The sequence below is a fragment of the Choloepus didactylus genome, chromosome X (genome assembly GCF_015220235.1).
Source record: "Choloepus didactylus isolate mChoDid1 chromosome X, mChoDid1.pri, whole genome shotgun sequence".
In the NCBI taxonomy this organism is placed as follows: domain Eukaryota; kingdom Metazoa; phylum Chordata; class Mammalia; order Pilosa; family Megalonychidae; genus Choloepus; species Choloepus didactylus.
This window is the reverse complement of record NC_051334.1, coordinates 162,676,757-162,699,261: the sequence shown is the minus strand read 5'-3', so window position 1 is coordinate 162,699,261 and position 22,505 is coordinate 162,676,757. Positions and strand designations below refer to the sequence as shown.

At 38.6% G+C, this 22,505-nt stretch overlaps 1 protein-coding gene across 1 annotated transcript; it reads right to left on the bottom strand.

Moving 5' to 3' along the window:
• Positions 1 to 3,935: 3,935 nt before the first annotated feature.
• LOC119522439 (olfactory receptor 13H1-like) lies at positions 3,936 to 4,892 on the bottom strand. The gene has a single exon (XM_037820911.1). It carries the CDS (start codon positions 4,890 to 4,892, stop codon positions 3,936 to 3,938), a length of 957 nt encoding a protein of 318 aa, XP_037676839.1.
• Positions 4,893 to 22,505: the final 17,613 nt, after the last annotated feature.

Genomic DNA, 22,505 nt, shown 5'->3' with positions numbered 1-22,505 from the left:
ATTTCCCACACTCCCTTGCCAGTCAGGTTCAGTTTAGATTCCATCCAAGATATACACTTGCAGAAAACTTGACAGGTAGAGAAATAGAAACCACGGTTACTCCTGCTGACATCGTGTTTAGATGTACGGACACTGTCAGAAGAAGGTTTAAGTGGCTTCTGAGCATTCTCCTGTGAAACACCCGCTTCAGCAAGGTCATTGGTGTCAATCTGCTGATATCCCTAAAACTTCCCTAAAGATTCCTACAATTCTTGCAACTTCCCCAAATTGTTGCCAACATAACCTTACCTTCCTTATCACTGCACTTCCAAAGGCTTTGTACGCACCTAATTCCCATCATTAAATGTCTTCCTGCCTAAAATAACTATAGTAGTTTCTATGTTTCTGACCAAACCTTGAGTGTTATGGATAGGTACTATTATTCAGACCTCTTTACAGGTAGACCAAAGCAGAGAGTGACTTGAATGAAGAAGCGGAAGAATAAGGGTCTGAATCCAAGAAGTTTGACTCCAGAACCTGTGCTCCAAGTAGTTATACTCCACTGCCTCTCTTCACCTGAAAACCCCAATCCTATGAATGGGACACTGTCTTTTCCTTAAATCCCTTTGAATATTTCAATGGAAGATATTTCTTAGAGTTTATATTTCAGTTTAAAGCTTTCTCCTCAATTTTTGATAGAAATATCTTAGTTTCAAACCAATCTTTATTTACTTTCCAGGGTAAAGCAAGGAAAGCTTCATTACCCAGATGCCTGGGATGTGCAGTGCACAGTGGTATATGCTTCTTGTGGAACCCTGTGATTGATCACGTGGAGAAACAATATTCAGCCTTAGGACTTTTCAACAAACCAGTATTGATTACATTTCACAATACCCTCATAGAGTTCATTTTTAAATTTAAAATGAATTAATATCAATACTGAATTGGATGGCCTTTGGGTTTTAAAGGCCTACAAACAGAATGTTAGTGTTGGAAGGGCCATAGCCATGTTAATTAGCTGCTGTATGTGCTTATTTTTTCAGTCAAAGCTAACATTTAAAGTCAGACAGATAGGTCCATATATATTGATCGGGAGGAATGTGCATGATATATTGTTAAGTGGAAAAAGCAAGTTGCAGAGTAAATTGATTCTGATTCCATTTTTTTTTTAAAAGAAAGAAAACCTATATAAAAAAACACCAAGAATCAAAATGTAAGAGCTAGAGAGGTCCTTGGGTAACTAAATACAACCTTCCCATTAGATTGATGAGCAAATTTGAGGACCAGAGAGGGATATAAGTAAGGTCACACAGTTAGTTAGAAGCAGAATAAATTCCACATCCCTCATCTCCAGACTCCACTATGCCATTCTATCTGTAGGCTGTTCTGTACCAACAAGTCAATAAAGAGATAAAGAACCTAGTGGCATAGCTCCCATTTGGGGGTAGAGGCCTCATTAGTGATAATCCGATTGTCATTTTAAACCATAAACTCCCCTGTAATGGAGAGTATAGTATTTGCCCCCCAAAAACAATGTGACTAAAATGAATACTCTTAACATTCCTCCTAATTTCTGAATTCCTCTCTAACTTAAGGCTCTGTTGTTTTTCATATAAAATTTTATCGATTTCAGCAGTTTATGTTTATTTCACTTTAAGAAGCATTTTGATTAAAGTATGAAGCTTGCCTCAGTAGATACCCAACACCTAGCAAGGAGCCTGGCTGAAAGTAGGAACTTAACATTTATTGAATGAATAAATTAAAGATTGAAATCACTTGGCTTTTTCTTAAATATTTTTTCTTTCTTGATATTAAAACATGATTTCAGTGAGTAAGAATACCATGTGTCTTTAAAAATGTATAGTAGATGAACTTGGAATAAATGCTGCATCAGTTTTTAAGTTAAGCTATTTGGATAAGTGGTTTATTCACCCTCAACTTATTTTCTCATTTAGTGAGCAAACATGGAAGACAAATCCCTTGCATGCTTGGTATTACCTTTGCAATATCAGACAGTGTCACATCAATCCACAGCAATCAGGTTATGAGGAATGAATAGGGTGTTCACTGGCTCAGTAGTGCCTTGCTTCATATCAATATGCTATGCATATTTTTTTCTACTCCTGTGTGTCTTGTTCCCTATTAGGCTGCTTTGGAGATGACTTCATCATGTTTGGTGGACTTGCCCAATGTAAAGTGAATCTGGGAGACAGGATATTTGGGTTTTAGTCTTAGATCTGCTTTGAACTAGTTTCATGATCTTGGGAAATTTACTCTCTATTCGCTGAGCCTCAAATTCCTCATCTAAAATGAGAGATCTGTAGTAGATCCTTGTTCATCAAAACTCTTTTATTTTTTAATAACTCCCTTTTCAAATGAAATTATACACAGAAAACTTTACCCCCTTTAGCAGACTAGGCTCCACTACAGAATCCGTAAAGTTATATGAGCTAAACTTTAAAAACCACTGTATTATGTTCATTGACAGATATTTTAAAATGTGGTAAATTGTACAATATAATATTACTCAGCAAGTAGCAAACTACTGATACATGCAACAACATGGATGAATCTGAAAAATATGCTGAGAGAAACCAGGCACAGAAGAGAATATTATGTATGATTCCATTTAGAGAAAGTTCTGGAAAATGAAAAGTATAGTGACAAAATCAGATCAGTGGTTACCTGGGGCTGGGGATGGAGGGAAGGATGGACTGCAATAGTGCACAAGGAAACTTTTGAAGGTGATGTAATTGTTAGGTATCTTGATTGTGTTGGTGATTCTATTGGGCATATATATCTGCAAAACTCATTGAATTGTACACTGTAATTGGATGAAGTTATTGCATATAAATTATACTACAATAAAGTTAATTTAAAAAATCACTGCGTTAGATCATCTCTAAGGTCCTTTATAGCTTGGACACTGTATAAGGGACTTTAAGTGAGTAGAATCTGGAGTCAACCAGAACTACATTCAAATACTTGCTCTGCTGTTTACTGGCTCTGTGATCATGGGCAAATCACTTAACCCATGGCTCTCTAGCCATGGGCAAATCACTTAACCAGTTTCCTCATCTCGAATATGGAGATATAATAGCACTAGTTCATGGAGTTGTTGTGAAAAGTACATGTGATAATGGATGTAGAGAGCATGGCAAAATGCCTGACATATGGTAAGTGCTCAATAAATGTTAGCTGCTTTTATAATTCTATGTTTCCAAATAATTTTCCAGACCTAGTTGGAAAAGTTCATAGGTGGCATAATACAAGTTCTAGTTTTGAGTCTACTACCAGTTATGTATGACCTCAGACAACTATCAAAGCCTTCTCTGAGCCTCAATTCCTGATTGTTAATAGGGGAAAGAATTATGGTATCTTCCTTACCAATTTCATAGAGATATTAGGAATATAAAATAAACTAATAGATTAGAAAGAAGTTTGTAAATAACACACACAAAAAATGAAACACTCCACACAAATGTAGGAAATGGCTATAATACAATTTTTTTCATTATTCTAAGGTCAAATAGAACAAGGAGATTGTGTTCACACAACAGGGCTTGCCCCCATTAAAGATGTAAATTTTCCATCATTTATCTTCTGGCCTTTTATTATACCATTCTTTGTCATATTTTCTAATTTCAGTTATGCCTTGTCTCCTATTAACAGTTGTGGGAGGTTCTCTTGCTGCTCATGTCCCTTCTGTCAGTAAGGAAATCATTCTGATAATCTCACTTACCTGAAAGAGAGTAACCTAATGGGTAACCACTGACAGTGTTATATGTAAAGAAAGAGCAAAAATAATACATCTAATGTAAATTCAGGTCTCAGTAGGTAATATTTTGTTGTAGGGGCACTTCCTGAAGCTGCTCATATGACAATAACTTACTCTTTCAAGAGTAAAGTTAGCCCCTTTAAACAATTTTCACCATAGGTGAAGATATAGTTGAATGTTACTTTAGAAGTTTTAGAAGCAAAGGAGGCCTATGCCTTTTCATCATAACTTTCCTCATTGCCCCTTTAACATCCTTGTTCCTCAGGCTGTATATTAGGGGGTTCAGCGTGGGTGTCAAAGCACCATAAAACACTGAGACAAACTTATGCTGGTCAGGTGAGGACTTGGACTGAGGTTTCATATACATGGAGATGACTGCTCTATAGAAGATTGTCACCACGATCAGGTGAGATCCACAGGTGGAAAAGGCTTTGAGCCTGCCCTGGGTTGAGTGAATCTTTAGGACAGCAGCAGCAATTCGGAAATGGGAGAAGATAACGAACCCAAAAGGTAGGAGCAGGGTGAAGATACCAATGATGAAGATCATAAGCTGATTAATGCTGGTATCAGAACAGGCCAGCTTAAGGAGGGAGAGAATCTCACAGGCAAAATGGTTAATGATGTTAGCCCCACAGAAGTGAAGCTGCAGGGATAAGAGGAGCATGGCAGTGAGCACAAGTGATGCCCCCCAGGAGGTAGCAGCCAGCCAGGCACACACTGGAGCATTCATGACCATGGAATAGTGCAGGGGATTGCTGATAGCAACCACACGGTCATAGGCCATGACAGCCAGTAGAAGACACTTTGCTGTGGCCAAGACCAAGGAAACACTCATTTGAGTCAAACACTGTGGGTAAGAGAGGTATGGATGAGTAGAGAAACAATGTACCAAGACCTGGGGCATGGAAGCTGTTCCATAGCAAAGATCTATGAAAGAGAGATTACTAAGGAAGAAGTACATTGGAGTGTGGAGGTGGGGGTCAAAGTGGATCAGAAAGATGATAAGTCCATTCCCCAACAAAATGCTGATATATGTTATCAGCACCAATGTGAAAAATGTGACACTCCGCTCAGGATAATTAGAGATGCCAATAAGGAGAAACTCAATCACTGCAGTGGCATTGTTCATGGCCATCCTTCCCCCTTGCCGCTATTCATTGGATGTGTGCCAATGCAGCTGCTTAATTTTACCTGCAAGAATGAGAATGAAAATAACAGATATGAGAAAAGTGGAAAGAAAGGGTAGGCAGGATCATTATCTTTGTCCATTTCAAAAGACACAGAACACCTATGGGATATTTATAATGGGGACAGAGGTAAAGCTAAAAATCTGGGGACCCCTGGGAAAATAGACAATTTCTCATTCTTTGAAAATAGTAATATGAAAATTTCTTCAGCCCTCCACCAGATGCCTTTTTGGATTTTTTTTCCAACTAAGTAGAGAAAAAAACTGAGACCATCTCCTAGCCCTCTTTCTCACCTGGTCTCCGTTTCCAAAGCCAGTCTGATGCATACTCGGTTGAATCTCAGTCACCTTGAGTTACTGATCTCCACCAACAGGGTACTTTCTGACAGAAGAAATTGCTTAATGAAAATATTACATATACTTGCATCTGTTTCTCACTCCTAGATTATGCATGCCTCCATTTTCCCATAGTGCCTGATGTGAATGCAAAGTACTGCTTTGACCTGAAAGTGGTATTATGGAAATGGAGTAGTTCATGGAGACTTTGAAGTCTGTGGGAAACCTCTGCTAATATCCTTGTTTGAAGTTACATTTCCAGCTTCTCCTGTGGTTTTCATGCTATGGTTGCTGAGCCCCAGTTAGGAGTGTAATAATATAATGTAATTTTTCTAAAAGTGCAGGTGGAAAGGAGAAGGCTTCAGGCACCAGACTATCTGAAAAGTCTCTCTTCCCACTTTCACTGCTCTCTATCCCCTCATTTCCTTATACCACATTCTAGTAGCTGAAGTCATATTAACTATTTTATTTATTTCATTAGTTGTTTGCTACTTGTCTCCCACTCAAATGAAAATTTATTAAGGATGGGGAACTAGCCCTTGTCTGCTTTGCTTTCTGGTGTATCCCTAGCACCTAGAACAGTATCTGGGACATCACAATAACCCAACAGATATTGATTGAATAAATGAATATATAAAGTCCTAGATAGTCATGGATATTATCCAGAATATAACTATTTCTCTTTCCAGCTGCAATGCCATCTCTTACTCCAAGCCATTGCCATTAGTCTCCTGGATTTTGTTAATAACTTCCTTATTGTTTTCCCTGTTTCTGGCCTAGCTCCCATTCAGTTCAAATGATTAAGTTAGATTGTAAGTTGAACCAGTCACTCTCTCATTAAAAAATTTTCAAAAGCTCCCCATTTCAGCCTCATTAAACACCAATCTCCTCATTGTTAGCTGAAAGGCATTACCTGGTTTGCCTACCCATTATCTCTATGACTCCATTTCCTACCACGCTTCCCCTTGGTCACTCTTCTCCAGTCACACTGGTCTCCTCACTCTTCCTCAGGCACTCAAAGCACACCCCTTCCTCAGAGCATTTGATCTTGATGTTCCATAATTATGGAACACTTTTCCTCTAGATCCTTACTCTCTCCCTTCCCTCAAGTCTTTACTCACAGGCACCTTCTCAGTGAGTCCTTCTTGGGCTATGCTGTCTAAATGTTCAGCTCTAACCTCTGACATTTTAGTTATCTATTTCCTCCATTATTTTCTCTCTTTAGAATTATTACTTTATAAGACACTGTTTATTTTATCTATTAATTATGTTTAATGATTCTCTCTCCCAACTAACTAAATGATTTAAACTAAATGAGGGCAGATAATTTTGTCTGTTTTGCTCACTGCTGTATGCCTAAAACCTAGAACAGGTGCTCAATAAGTATTTGCTAAACAAATGTGTAAATGGAGCTTTTTAGCTGTTCTTTATTGAAAGACAGTCTTTCTTTGTCCATCTGCCTCTTCCCTTGACATTGATGCTTCTACGTCAAGCACCCCATAATGTCTGTATGCTCCTTCATGAGACTCAGTCTTCCTTCTGTTTCTAATTCTTTCCCTGAAACTTCTGTTAACTTCACTGGCTAGGTGTTTCTGGATAACACCTGAATTTTCAGTTGCAAACCAGTTAAACAATGTGATCTTTAAGGACCCTTCCAACTCTAATATTCCAGGATTCTTTTATTTCCCTCAGCTAAAACTGAAAAAAACAAATCTTAACACTCTTCACAGCATAGGAAATCTAAAGCATTTTTCCACCTTTTTTTGCAGTGGCTTGTGGGCTAAAGATGGGCTTTGGCTAAAGGATGGGGTTTCTCTAATCATCTCTGAGTTGTGAGACTCATTTGTCTTTAAAAGTCTTCAGCAAACTCCATAACTCCCCTCCCAGATCTTGCCCCTAAGTATCCTGTTCCTGTGTCTCACTCTCCACTTTTCTCAACTTCTCAGATAGGATAAGAACACAAGGATGATAAATCCATGGATGTGAAAGTATATGCCACTTGTCGTGCGGTAAACAATTGTAAGGGATGGAGGAGATGGTGACCTGCCTTCACAAGAGTGTCTTCAGAGCTTTAAGAGTCCAATGCTTACTTCACCTTCATTTATCATGGGATTCTGAGAAAGAGGTTTTGCTTTAGAGTATCTCCATGTTTCCAAGTGAAAACTGAGATAATCATCTTTGCATAGAGAGAGAATGCACAAAGATGAGAGTCAAATGGCCATGTGAAGTAATGCTCTGAAATCCATTATATGTTCAGTTAGTTCATTCATACCCAAACATTTTTGAATCGTTTCTATTTAACTCCCAGTTATCTATATGTGGGCCCATTCACCATTTAATATCTGGAAAAACAATGGCCAGACTGAAGATGCAGATGGAAGGTTCTGTGTATAGGTGAATGGCTGATTAGTATGCAATTTAAAGGTCTCTGTTGCTCCTACAACTCTATAAAACACACTGCTGTTACTATTAAATGTTAAATATTGATAAATAGATGTTTTTCCTCCTTATATGAAGTCATTATTCTTAACGAGCCACAGGATGTATTTTGCGTCTCCAAAATTGAAGTAGGGTTTTTAAGTCCTTCCTGAGTCCAGTAGAATCAATTGATGAGCCATTTAACTAAAATTTGGTGATCCGTCTATGACTGTGGGACAGACTTTTTTTTTTTACAAATGGTGTTAAGCTTACTGATAGAGAATGGGATTGAACCCATGACCTTGGCTCCATTAGTGCTATGTTTGGACCCATGGAACTAAAATTGATGACCATTTTCCTCTCATGCTTACAGGCTACTCAGCATCTAAGTTGAGGGGCCTATTTTTCATTTAGTTGGACCCTGGCCTCTAAAGACAGTGCTGATTGATCTGTCTTAGAATTATCATTTAAAAATTCCTGGCAAACTGGGCCCAGCATATTTCCTATCTTAGTCCTGTCATCTGCTATTATTTATACAGTGTAACTTCCCCCTCAATTTATGGCTGCCTATTGCCTTCCTGGAGGTCTCCCATGCCAGAGAGATGGTTAGAGACCACAAAAGGGAGAAAAGGAAAGAAATTAGAGCACAATCCTGTTACCTATTCACCACTGGTGGTCCCTCTCAAGTACCAGTAAATGGAGCAGACTGGAACGGTCTAAAGAACAATTCTCCAACAGTTGCCAGTTTTGGAACTTTGACAATCTCCCAGCAAGCTCTCCTGGAAAGATTTTAAAAGCCTTCTCAGCTTCTCAAACTCCAAAATGACTGGAAATCTCAGAAGAAAAAAAGATTGTTTTAGGTTAGTTCAAATCTCAATTGCCAAAACCTTTAGTCTGCAGCCCTTGCTGAAGGTATCTAATTAAATTAGTTAATTTCTCAGGCAAACATTTCTTTCACTGATGTTTGCTCCACATACTTTCTTGTTCAGTATCCCTAAAAAGCTATAATATATAGAGTATTGAGGTCATTTGAATACTTTGCATCAAAACCCTTAGGTTATTTCAATTTACAACTGCTAGTTCAGTCATCTTCTGCCACTTGGAAGTGTTTATCTCTCTATTATCTTATCTCAGTGAACTAGACAACTAAACCAAATTGTCACTTTCATTAAGCAGGGAAATGTTAACAAAATGTCTGCACCTAGGGCTTTAAACTAAATCGGATGACTTCCAGGGAAGGTCTTGGGCTCTGTACATACCATACCCAGTTTTCCTAGTCTTTTTCCACTTCTCATTCTCAGTGCTAGAAAGTGAAAATGTACAACCTGATGCTTCCAAGATCCTGTGCATCCCTTAGTAAACAGAAAGATTTAATGAGTCACTCTACCTGCTAAAGCTGGAAAATGGACTCAGGCATTTAGAAAGCATTTTTCTGGAGTTGAAACCATAAAAAGCTTTTCAGTTACACCTCACTTACCTTCATTTATCCAGAAATTTTGAATAACCAAAATCTGCTTTTCCTTGAGCAGCTTAGTTTCTAGAAATTGTGCCACATCTCCACTTCTCACCATCTAGGCTCTAATACACCCATCTATATGTTTATCTGGAAGCTGTCACCAGACTCTATCTGGCAGCATGTTTTGCTCTGAACTAAGTCTATAAATCCCACATCCTCAGCCTGCTCATGATGTCTGGGGTCCAATTCTCTTCCAGATTCAATTCCAAATGCAAGGGGTAAGTTGATGAGTTGCTCAGTAGCTTAAATAAGTTGAAGTTTCAAAGTGCTACCAGACATTTATCTTATGAGTAGAGTTCAAATTTTCTGATCTTCACCAGGAAGAAATAATTAACTTCCAAGAACTTCAGGGACCTCATCCCAAATAGGCAATTAAATTTTGGCAAACCAGAGCTGTCTGAAAGAAAACAAGAAAAAAGTAGCATTTTGTGTAGGGAAAACAAACAAAGAAAAGAGAAAGGAGACCTTTGAGACCATGAAACTTTCATATACCACTGCTAGACTTTCCAGAGGACTAAGAAATAACTCTTTTTAAATTTTGGTTCATAGTTTCTGCACGTTACTTCTGTATTAAATTGGTGTCATGACAGAGCCTGCAGCTGGTAGACAGATGTCTGTCAGGAGATGGTTGGGATAGAGAGTGCATAACAGAGAGTGCATATGTTATTGATTCCCAAGTTGAAATAGCCCTTATGTTTACTCTTCCATTCCTACTTCCGTCACCCCAACCTGCTCAAACATCCTCCATGCACTCCATTTTCAACTGCAAGTAGTCTATGTTCTTTCATCTGACATTCAGGGTCGACTATGGCAGCCCCTCACCTATCATTTAAGTAGTTCATTCATACACAAATGAGTATATTTATTCAACAAATATTTAATGAGCATCCATGATGTGTAAGGTTATGTGCTTGGCACTGAGGATACAGTGGTACAAAAAAATCCAGACATGTTTCTGATATTCATGGAGCTTACTATGTGGAGGGAGATACCAATACGAACCAAACAATTAAGAATATAAACATGCACCTGATGGTCTACCAACTTGGAAAGTCAATCATACCCAATCCATCTTTCAGAACTCAGCTTATGTCTCTGGTTCTTTTGCATTTCTAAGTTTTCGGTCTCTTATACTATATCATAGGTAACCTGAGGACAGATAATTTTTTCTACTTCTTTGTTATTTTTTTTGTGGTAATGGCAATGGATACAATATAGGGAAGTGGGAGGCAGTTTGGGATAATGATTAAGGCTGTATACTCACTAAGTTGCTTGCTAGCCTTGTGATATTGGACAAGTAGCCCAAATAATCTGAGCCTAATTTTCCTTATTTATGAAAGGAATAAAGGCATGTAAAATGCTTAGAATAGTTCCTAGAATATACAAAGTCTCAATAAATATTAGCCTGTTAGGTATTTTTACTTTTCCAAATGCAATTGCATAAATTGACACCTACATTTTGTTGATGAAAAAACTGAGGCCTAAAGAACTGAAGCAAACTGACCAAAGGATACAATTAATTAGAAATCAAGATGGAAAGAAAACTCAAGTTTTCTTGCTTCCAGACCAGTGCTTTTTAAAAAATTATTCATATTGTCTTTTGCTTGATGCTTGCTCTGAGAGCAAATGTCTCAGAACTGGTACTCATGAAGATTTTGGCCAGGTACACGGGTAACTCAGTGTGACATGATATGGGTACCACATTAAGACACCTGTGTTTAGTTGAGGCTTGTTTCACTGCCAATTAGAACACAGTAATATTTAGGTTATGGGATTAGTTCCTATGACAGTAATTTAGCTTCAGTCAGTCTGATGACCACTGGATGCATTCCAAATATGTTAATTCTCAAATATGTACCAGTGGTCAGAAGGAAATACCTGAGGGGAGAGTGCACACCTTGCAAACTGACTTTGGGCAAGTAGCTTTCACTTTCTGGGCCTCAGTTTCTTTTGCTACAGACCATCTCTGAGGTGCATTCCAGTTAGAACATTCTTGGTTTGGGAGGAACTATTCCAATTCAAAGCATTCCTTTAAATAGTGAGTCATAAATATCACTCCTGTATACTGAAGATAACTCAGAAAGGTATCTTAAGGCCTAGTAAAAAGATAGCAAGGCAGATATGGGTTAAAGTGAAAAAGGAAACATTTGTGGATTCTGTAGCTTAGTGTAGAGATGTATCAAAACAGTACAAAGAAGGCTTAAGACACTGAATAATAGTAGTTACTGAAAGAGACAGGGGATGGAGACTGACCTGGTAGGAATACATTTCTCTGCTTCAGCAAGATTGTGACTACTAGCAGACCCCTTCAGTAACTCTGGTTCTGGTTCACTCTTGAACAATCCTTTATTGGAGCAAGAGCAAAAGAGAGTGTGTCATGGATTATGAAGGGCTAAATGTGCTCTAGGCAATTCTCTGTCACAGTCCTTGGGTGTCTGTCTGGAGTTATGCAAAAATTCATAATCATAATGTAGCAAGTGACAACTCTGCCTTCCCCCATCCCCTTCTGTTATAAAGTGGACTGTAGCCACAGATTAGGAGGTAACAGGGGGAAAAGGAGTTGAGGAACTGGGGAGACTGATCAGCTGAATACCGCATAATAACCTTTAAGCAGATTTCTAAGGAAATTTGTCTCAACATTGAAAAATCATACACCTATCTTAAGTTGGAAAATTAGTCTTCCAGCCTCTGTTGTTTTGGGTTGGTCCCAGACAAACAGAACACTTTTAATAGCTTTGTATCTCAGAAATTACTTTAGGCTCTGTGGGCATGATTAGCCTCAGTGCACTGCTCAAAGTTAAACAATTGAAAATGATTTCTTGCAAATCCCCAAAGATGCCACACTGAGCATTGTTAAGAAGTTGGCAGACTTGGCACTTAACTTCACTTGAAACTTTCAGCCCCATAATGACACAGTAATTGTAAACAGTGGGGAAATGTAGAAGCTTCCTCAAGATGTGAATGGAGAAGCTTTGAAGGCTTGAAAACAATGAAAAATTATTCTAAGCGAACAGAAGTCAAGCAGTGGGATTTAACTTCAAAATATTTTCTGAGTTTGACACAAGAGAGTTGTACCAAATATGCTCATCTAAATGGTACACACTTTAGAATATGAGCCTCTATTACAAATGACCCTGAACTCAAAATGAAAATGGCTTGTGAAGAGATCTGTGCTCTAGACTTAGCTCTGTTACAAACTTGCCTTGTGACTGTAGTAAGTTCATTAACTTTTTCCTGTGTGCGAAATGGTAAACAATAATCCCTTCCCTAGATACTGCACATGAGTGTTGTAAGGACAAAATTACATGTGGAGTACAAAAGATACTTGAAGATATAAGGAAATATTCAAGGCCACGGAATTATTTTAAACCTGGGATTTGACTGGAATCAGAGTAAGCATGTAGGGCTAAGGAATTGGGTCTAAATTTCATACATTGAACATGTTATGCTTTATTTAATTTGGGAGAGGGTATATATCTTTAGATATATACATTAGCTCATTTAGTTACATAATAGTCCTATAAAATAGGTAATAACACCTTCATCCCCTAGATTAAGAAACAGGCTTAAGGAGGTGAAATAAATTATACAGAAAGTGATAAGCAATGTGCTTAAAATATAATAAACAATAAGTGGCAATTAGTATTATGGGCATCCTCTATCATTCAGTCATTTGTTATTCTCAGGTTGGGCAAATTATGGGCTCCCAAGGAGGAACATGGAATCCTACTGGCTCAGCACAACTGGTGAAGGGGTGGAGTGGTGAACTCTGCATAGGAGGCAAAGTTCCAAAAAATTGACATTACTTAATCTATTGATTGGTTCACTGATTCATTTATTCATTTGTGTGTAACTTATTAAATAAGCTTATATTGACAATGTACTACAGTTTCAGACAATATACTGGGAGTTGAATGTTCAGTAATAAATAAGTCTAGGTTCCTGACTTCTATGATCTTATTATCTGGTAAGGAGATGCAGACATCTAAAAGAGTTCATGCAAGAAAGTGTAACAATGAATATAGATAAGAATGATGTTATAAGGCTATATTGGGAGACAGAAGAGGGGATGATTGATTCTACAGAGGATGAGAAGTTGTCAACAAAGTTTAATAAAGGAGGTGATGCTTGAGCCGAGTCTTGTAAAATGAGTAGGTGCTTTTTAGGAAGCATGTTGTAGAGAGGAAAATCAGAGATAGGGAAAAGCATGTATCAAGGCCCAGAGATGTGAAACTTCCTTTCTCATTGGGGAAACCATAAGCAGCTCAGCATGGCGGGAGCAGACTGTGTAAGAGAAAATGGGGCAAGTGATGAGCTTGCAACGGTATGGAGGGATCAGATAATGAAGGGCTTTGTTCACCATGCTAAGGGCTTGAACTTTATTCTAGAGGTAAGGAAATGTTACTGAAGAGTCTACAGATGGAGAGTAATTTGTTGGTTTTGGGTACAGAAATATCACTCTGGCAGCATCATGGAAGATGGAAAAGAGGGAGAGAACTTCCAGGGAAGATGGTGGAGTAGGGAGCTCCAGGACTCAGTCCTTCCACCAAAAGAACTATTGAAAAGGCAGGAACTGCCTGAAAGAACTATTTGGAAACTCCAGAGGCCAGAAGAACACTGTAGAACATCTAGTGAAGAGCAGGAGGAAGAGGCTGATAAATTATGGTAAAAAAAAGAAAACCTGTAAATTGCTCCCTCTGGAAGCTGTATGTGCCCACCCCCCACTCTTACAGTAGGCCACTGTGGGGTCAAGTCCCTGGCTAGTTGCTGGTGACAGGAAGGGACATAAACATCCTCTTCTCCAAGAATAGGGGTGGGCATAGCCAATCACTGATCACAGCTTTTGATTAATGAATTTGTATCACTGGGTCCCAGCTATGAGGACAGCTGTTGTTTCAACCTACTCAAGTCAAAGGCAGCCGCAGCCATTGTTTGACTCCATCCTCAGCAAAGGCAGTGGCAGCCATTACTTCAGTCCTCCCCAGACAGGGGTGGAGGTGGTGGAGATTTAAAGATGAAGCACTTCCTCTGGGCTGCAGGAGACAATTAGCAGAAGGGCTGCATTTTCTGAGTGGGCCAGGGAGCTCAGCTTTGGGGAACCATCAGAGAAGTTCTTGGCACTCATCCTCATTCCCTCCCCAGGGCAATTTGGAGCTGGTCTGCACCCATGTCATGGGTCCCTGGCCCTGATTTGGCTGGGAAAGAATGACTTGGGAAAGTCTTCTCTGGGATGACCCTTCTCCCAGAATTTGCCCTACAGGAAAAATCAGCATGAGACATCAAAAAGAGTGTAAAAACTTTAGAGGTAGACAGTGTGGGACAAAGTCCTGCTGGCTTCAAACACCCAGGAGAGGGAGGTCAGTCTCCTGGGAAATAGAGGGGGCAACAAACTGCTATAAAGGGGGAAACTCCAAAGGAAAACAATCAAAATCCCAGAACAAGACAGAAGCTCAGAAAGACACGGGAAACCCTGCACACTGCATTTGTCTTGGGCAGACCTTCCTGATAGGAGGGCAGAAGCTCAAGAAAATATCTGCCTTATCAGCTGGTTAGGAAAAAAAAAAACAAGAAACAGACACCACGGGGAGTAAATCCAAGAGTAAATATTTAAAAATATTAAAATGTACAGCCTGCAACAAGAGTACAAGACAAAGAAATAGGAAATGGTGGTCATCCAAGGAAAGAGGATAAAAATACAGAAAACACCAATGAAGAAGATGAGAATGTAGATACACTAAACAAAGCCTTTAAAAAATAATCTTAAAAATTCTCAGGAGATGAAGGACAGTATAGAGAAAAAACTAAAGTATATCAGGAAAACAATGAATGAACAGTATGAGAGTCTACATAACGAGATAGACATTTTAAAAGGAACGAAAAAGGATTACTGGAGTTGAAGAACACAATAACTGAAATGAAAAATTCCCAGGAGGGTATCAAGAGCAAATTGGAACTGGCAGAAGAAAGAATAAGTGAACATGAAGACAAGACACTTGAAATGAGTTAGGCTGAGAAGCAGAAAGAAAAAGAAATATTAAAAGAAAAAATTAGCCCAAGACAGCTATGGGACACCATCAAGCACATGAATGTATGTATTGTCAGAGTTCCAGAAGGAGGAGAAAGAGAGAAAGCAACAGAAGAAATAGTCAAAGAAATAATGGCAGAACTTCCCCAACTTAGAAAAAGATGTGAATATGCACATCCAAGAAGCTCAGAGAACAACAAACAGGATAAATATGAAAAAAATACAACACATCATATATTGATTACACTATCAAATGCAAAGGACAAGGAGAAAGTTCTGAAAGCTCCAAGAGAAAAGCAATGTGTTATGAACAAGGGAGTCCCAATTAGATTGAATGCTGATTTCTCTTCAGAAACCATGGAGGCAAGAAGGCAGTGGGATGAAATAAGAGTGCTGAAGGAAAACAACTAAACATCTGCTAACCAAGAATTTTATGTCTGGTGAGACTCTATTTCAAAAATGAGGGACAGATTAAGACATTCTCAAATAAACAAAAGCTGAGGGAGTTCATCACTACTAGAGCTGCTCTACAAGCAATGCTAAAGAGAGTTCTTCAAACCAAACAGACACTAGACATGGTTCAAAGCCCCATAAGAAATAAAGACCTGTGGTAAAGGTAAAAATTTGGGTAATCAGAAATGCCAGTATTATTTTATGATATTGTTTCATATGTAACTCCACTTCTTTCTTCCTAGAGGTGTGAAAATGCAAATGCATAAAAAATGATAAATCTAAGTTTTTGAAAATACATGATACAAAGATATAAGTAGGGTATTAGGGCTCACTAGGGAAACAGAACCAACAGGAGATATCTGTAATTATGAAATTTTATAAAAGTGTCCCACACAACTGTGGGGAGGCATGAGCCCAAATTCCATAGGGCAGGATGTACAAGTCCTAATTCCATGGGGTAGGTCATGAGCTGGCAACTCAGATGAAAGTCTTTGATGGACTACCCAGGAGATGCTGGCTGGCTGAAGCGAAAGTTCTCTCTTCTCCCTTAGAAGTCTTCAAATTATTGGATTAAATCCAACTGATTGGATTCTCTCATGACAGAAGGTACTCTCTTAGTTGATCATAGATGTAATCATACACAAATGCAATCAATTGATTAATGATTTACTAAACCAGCCCTCTGGTTTATTAACCAGTCACAAAATTTCCTTTCAGTAACAGGCCAGTGTTTGCTTGACCAGACAACTGGGCACCATTACCTGGTCAAGTTGACACATGAATCTAACCATCACAGTACACCCCTTGTTAACATTGAAACTATACACATCACTTTAAACTGTACTTAATCTCTAAATAGAATACAATAACAGACATATGTTCACCTAACAATAATCAGGTGTCCTGTGTACAACAGGGAATGCACTAAATCTCTCCAGAGTAGTGTGCAAGTCCTTAGGTGATATTCACTCTTAAACTTGATCTCTTATAACTTAAATACTACCAAAGGAACAATACAAGTTATGACATAAGATAAGGGGATAAGATAGAGAAGAAAACAAAGATATTTGCTTATGTACAAATACAAACATACTCATAACAAAAAAAGAAAATATTCATACAATATCACAGTCCTCATTTCTTTAACTGTTCACATGGTCATAGTTCTTATTTATCACTACCTTCTTCCAATACCCATTCCATCTTCCCTTTACCCTCAGCAAGCACTTCAGCTGGCTGTGGTTCTTTGCCTGGTGGGGCAGTCCAAACCTTCATTCCTGAAATTATTGGGCCATTGGTAGTCCTGTTTGGATTGAATTAATGCAGTTTTCCATGGACTTTAGTCACAGGGCATGTTGGTACTAAGAGGTGCCCTAAAGGATCTCCTGTATTCCAGGAAAAGTCTTCTTTATCTCCATTGTGTAGTTGCAGTACTATTTCCCCTTGATAGTCAGGATCAATCACCCCAGCCAGTACAGTAATCCCATTCTTTGCCTGATGAGTGAGATGCATGAGAAGCCCAAAGTGGTCAGGTGGGAGTCTTAACTTCCAGTTCGATGGCATCATTGTTGTGTCTCCTGGTAGGAGCATTCATGCTTTTGGAACTAAGACTTGTAGACCAGCAGAGCTTAAGGTTGCAGGGACAGGAAGCAAAAATTTTCCAAGTGGATCATGGGGGGGGTGATAGGGAGTGGTGCCACCCCTTGATTCCTTGACCTAAGAATCCTTGATATGGGAGAAACAGCACCATAGAATGAATGCTGATTCAGAGGATACACAGCCTCCTTGGATAACACTGCCCCAGCCCTGCAAGGTAATGCCACCTAGTTGGCACTGTAATTGTGTCTTCAACAGGCCATTCCACCTTTCTATCTACCCAGCTGCATCTGGATGATGGGGAACATGGTAAGGCCAGAGAATTCCTTAAGCATATGTCCATTCCCACACTTCATTTGCTGTGAAGTGTGTTCCTTGATAAGAAGTAATGCTGTGTGAAATACCATGATAGGGGATAAGGCGTTCTGTAAGTCCACAGATGGTAGTTTTGGCAGAAGCATTGCATGCAGGGAAAGGAACCCCATATCTGGAGTATGTTTCTAATCCAGTTAGAACAAATCACTGCACCTTCCATGAGAGAAGTGGCCCAATATAATCAACCTGCCACCAGGTAGCAGGCTGATCACCTTGAGGAATGGTGCCACATTGGGGACTGAGTGTGGGTCTTTGCTGCTGGCAGATTGGACACTCAGCAGTGGCCATAGCCAAGTCAGCCTTGGTGACTGGAAGTCAATGTTGTTGAACCCATGCATAACCTCCATCCCTACCACCATGACCACTTTGTTCATGAACCCATTGGGCAAGACAGGAGTGACTGGGGAAAGAGGCTGACTGATATCCACAGAATGGGTCACATTATCCACCTTGTCTTTGGTGATTTACAGCTGCCACATGGCTTCTGTCAACTCAGGATCTGATTATCCCCATTGCATTTAAGGATTCCAGCTCAGTGACAGCAGTTCCCACATTAATATCTGACCTACAGAGAAGAATAACTACAGAGCTCTTCAGGGATTATGGAGCTAGTCTCACAAATTTATTCTTCACAGTCCTAGTAAAAGGTGGTCCTCTGGACATTTCTGAGGTGTGTGAGCAGGTCTTCCATGGTAAATCCACTCTAACATTCCAATCTCTCTAAGCCTTTGGATCCCCTCCTCTACATTATGCCAGGGCAGTTCTGGCATTTTCATGTCAGGTAATATCAGTGCAACTAGAGCATTGAATGCAGGATCTCTGCTTAATGGGCCCATATCAATAAATTCAGCCTGACCCAACTTTATATTCCTTCCACCATTATCCCACACCCTTTATGTCCATTCCCATACACCAGAAAACTCATGCAGTTCTTTTGGAGTATAGCATACTCCCTTATGGGTCACACTGTACCTCATCTTTCGGGGCCTGTTGGGACTTTAGTCTATGCATAGGTCTTGAAGAAAAGAGCAGTGGTGTGGGTGGGTTTGAAAAGAATTAGAGGTATCCTTCAAGTCAATTTCCCCAGGGCATTCTGTTGCATTTTCATCTAGTCAAACAGGATTAATCCCTCTAGACAGAGGTGTGAGGGCTGTTTCCCCAGGGGAGGTGATTCATGGTTTAGCAGGACTGAAGGGTTAATGTCTTTCGGTGGAGGTTGGATGGCATGCTCCTCAGGGCAGACTGGAGGTCAGGAAGCTGCTTCCTCAAGGCAGGCTGAAGGTCGGAGAGTTGCCTCCTCGGGGTAACCTGGAGATTGGGTAGCTCTTTTCTCAAGGCTGACTTTACAGGTATATCTAGCAAAGACTCAGCAGAATCCAGGGTTCCTATGTCCCCACTGCCATCATTATCAACCCAAATGTACCTATCCCAATTTTCAGGAAAATCAATACCTTTCCTATAACAGCAGACACCCTATGAGGTTGAGATTTTAGCTATGTTGTAAATATGCTACTCATACATTGAGACTGCGGGTCTGGTTTTCAGAGGTCTCAAGTCTGTGGCCACAGGAAATATGATTTTCTTTCAGGGACTCATAGAAACCATTAAATCTTTTATACAGCATTTAAGTTGCAAATTTGAAGCCTTCAGCTTGTCATTTTTTCTTATAACTGTATCCTGTATATCCAACAACAACTAGCCAACATCATTATGCCTCTTAATTCAATGAAACTCTGTTAAGGTGTCAAAAACACTGTCATCCAGAGCCTTGCCTCATACAAGAGTATGATTCACAGAATCAAATGGTGGTATTTTGCATATTTGTATTGCCAACTAATGCCACTGACTGTCAATGCCATTTTGATTATTGAAAATAGAGTCATTAGTGCCTGTAAATCTAATCAGTGTACAAAACCAATTGTAAAAGCCCATTTTAAGATTCTGTTTCTCAAGAACTACTCCTGTTATCAATCATTATTAGGCAGGGTTCTCTAGGGAAACAGAACCAACAGGAGATATCTGTAATTATGAGATTTTATAAATGTTTCTCACACAACTGTGGGGAGGCATGAGTCCAAATTCTGTAAGGCAGGATGCATGAATCCAATTCCATAGGGCAGGCCATGAGCTGGCAACTCTGATGAAGGTCTTTGATGTACTCCCTAGGAGAAGCTGGCTAGCTGAATAAGAACTGAAAGTTCTCTCTTCTCCCTTAGAAGTCTTCAACTGATTGGATTAAATCCAACTGATTGAATTCTTTCATTGCAGAAGATACTCCCTTAGTTGACTGCAGATTTAATCAGCCACAGACTCAATCACTTAGCTGATGATTTAATAAACAAGACTTCTGTTTTATCAACAGACATGAAATGTGCTTGCAGTAATGGTTAGGCCAGTGCTTGCTTAACCAGACAACTGGGCACCATCAACTGTCCAAGTTAACACATGAACCTAACCAACACCAGTGGTAACAAGTACAAAAAAATGGTAGGGGACAGAGGAATATAGGAAAAATATATGTATGTGCTATTGAATTTGTTTGCATGAAACCAAATATGATAGCTATATATTTAGGCTGTTAAATTCTAACCCCATAGTAACCACAGGGAAAACAGAGGAAAAATATATCCAGATAGAAAAGAGAATGCACTCAATAGGGTACAACTCAAAGAAAACTATAAATATAAAAGTATGCATTAATGGAAGTGAGGGACAAAAATAGTAAAAGACTTACAAAGGTTATATAGCAAAGTGGAAGAAGAATGTCCAGTATTATCAGTAATGACTTTAGTAAATAGATTAAACTCTCCAATCCTAAGGCAGATGTTGGCAGAATTGATAAAACAGCATGAACAAATTATATGCTGTCTGTGTGACTCTCAGATTAAAGTCAATGATACAAGTAAGTTGAGGGTGAAAGGATGGAAAAAATATACCATACAAGTATGAACCAAAAGAGATATGGCTTAGCTATACTAATATTTGATAAAATAGATTTTAAATAAAAAAACAGTTATGATGGACAAAGGTGATCATTATATAATAATAAAGGTCAATTCAACAAGAAGTAACAATTGTAAATATATAGGCATGCAACAGCAGAGAAACAAATTACATTAAATAAATACTGACATATTTGAAGGGAGAAATTGATAGTTCTACTTTAACAGAAGGAGACACATCACTCTCAATAATGTATACAATATTTAGTCAGAACATAGTTAAGAAAGTACAGGATTTTAATGGTACACTAAACCAACTAGACCCAAAAGACCTATATAGAACCCTGCACTGAATGACAACAGAATACACATTCTTATCAATTCTTATCAAGTGCACATGGATCACTCTCCAAGATAGACCATATGTTGGGTCACAAAAAAGTCTCAATGAATCCCAAAATATTGAAATTATACAATGCATATTTTCAGACCACAACAGAATGAAGCTAGAAATAAATAACAGAGCAAGAAATGGTAAACTCATAAATATGTGGAAATTAAACAACATAACTTTAAACAACAAATGGGCTAAAGAGGAAATCAGAAGCAAAATTAGGAAATATCTTGAGGTGAATAAAAATGAAAACACAACATAACAAAACCTATGTGATGCTGTGAATGGAGTGCTGAGAGGGAAATTTATAGCTCTAAATGCTTACATTAAAAAAGAAGAAAAATCTCAAACCAGAGACCTAACCTCAAAACTGGAAAAACTAGAAAAAGAAGAGCAAACCAAACCTGAAGTTAGCATAAGGAAGGAAATAACAAATATTAGAATGGAGAAGAATGAAATAGAAAAAAACAATATAGAGAATCAACAAAATCAAAAGTTTTTTCTTTGAAAAGATCAATAAAATCCATAAACCATTAGCTAGATGGATGAAAAAAAGAGAGGATACAAATCAGTGATGAAAGGTGGACATTTCTACTGACTTTGCTGAAAAAAGAAGGACTATGATAGGATATTATGTACAACTCTATGCCAATAAATTAGATGACCTAGATAAAATGGTGAAATTCTTAGAAACACACAAACTACCTACATTGACTCAAGAAAAAATAGAAGATATCAACAAAACAATTACCAGTAAACAGATTGAATCAGTCAGCAAAAACCTCCCAACAAAAAACCCAACACTAGATGGTTTCACAGGGAGAATTCTACCAAACATTCCATGAACTCTTAACTCCAAAACTGCACGAACTCTTCCAAAAAATTAAAGAGGAGGGAGCACTCCCTAACTCATTCTGTGAGACAAACATCACCCTTCTAACAAAGCCAGATGAAGATACTGCAAGAAAACAACAGAGTAATATCTCTTATGAATATAGATGCATAAATACTGAACAAAATACTAGCAAATGAATCCAACATCATATTAAAGGAATTATACAAGTGGACTTATCCATTGTATGCAAGGTTTGTTCAACACAAGAAAAGCAATTAATGTAATTCACCTTATCAACAGAATGAAGGAAAAAACCACATGATCATCTCCATGCCAAAAAGGCAGTTGACAAAACACAACACAATTTCTTGATAAAAACACTTAGAAGATTAGGAATAGATGAAGACTTCCTCAGCATAATAAAGAGCATATATGATAAGCCCAGAGCTAACTTCCTTTTTAATGGTGAAAGACTGAATGCTTTCCCTCTAAGATCAGGAACAAGACAATGATGGCCACTGTCACCACTGTTATTCAGTATTTTACTGGAAGTTCTTTCCAGAGCAATCAGACAAGAAAAAGACATAAAAGGTATCCAAATTGGAATGGAACAAATAAGACTATCACTATTTGAAGATGACATGATCCTATATACAGAAAACCCTTAAAAAT

Bases quoted from the DNA above. Each gene is read 5' to 3' on its own strand.
- LOC119522439 (XM_037820911.1), bottom strand. From the start codon at position 4,892: ATGGCCATGAACAATGCCACTGCAGTGATTGAGTTTCTCCTTATTGGC.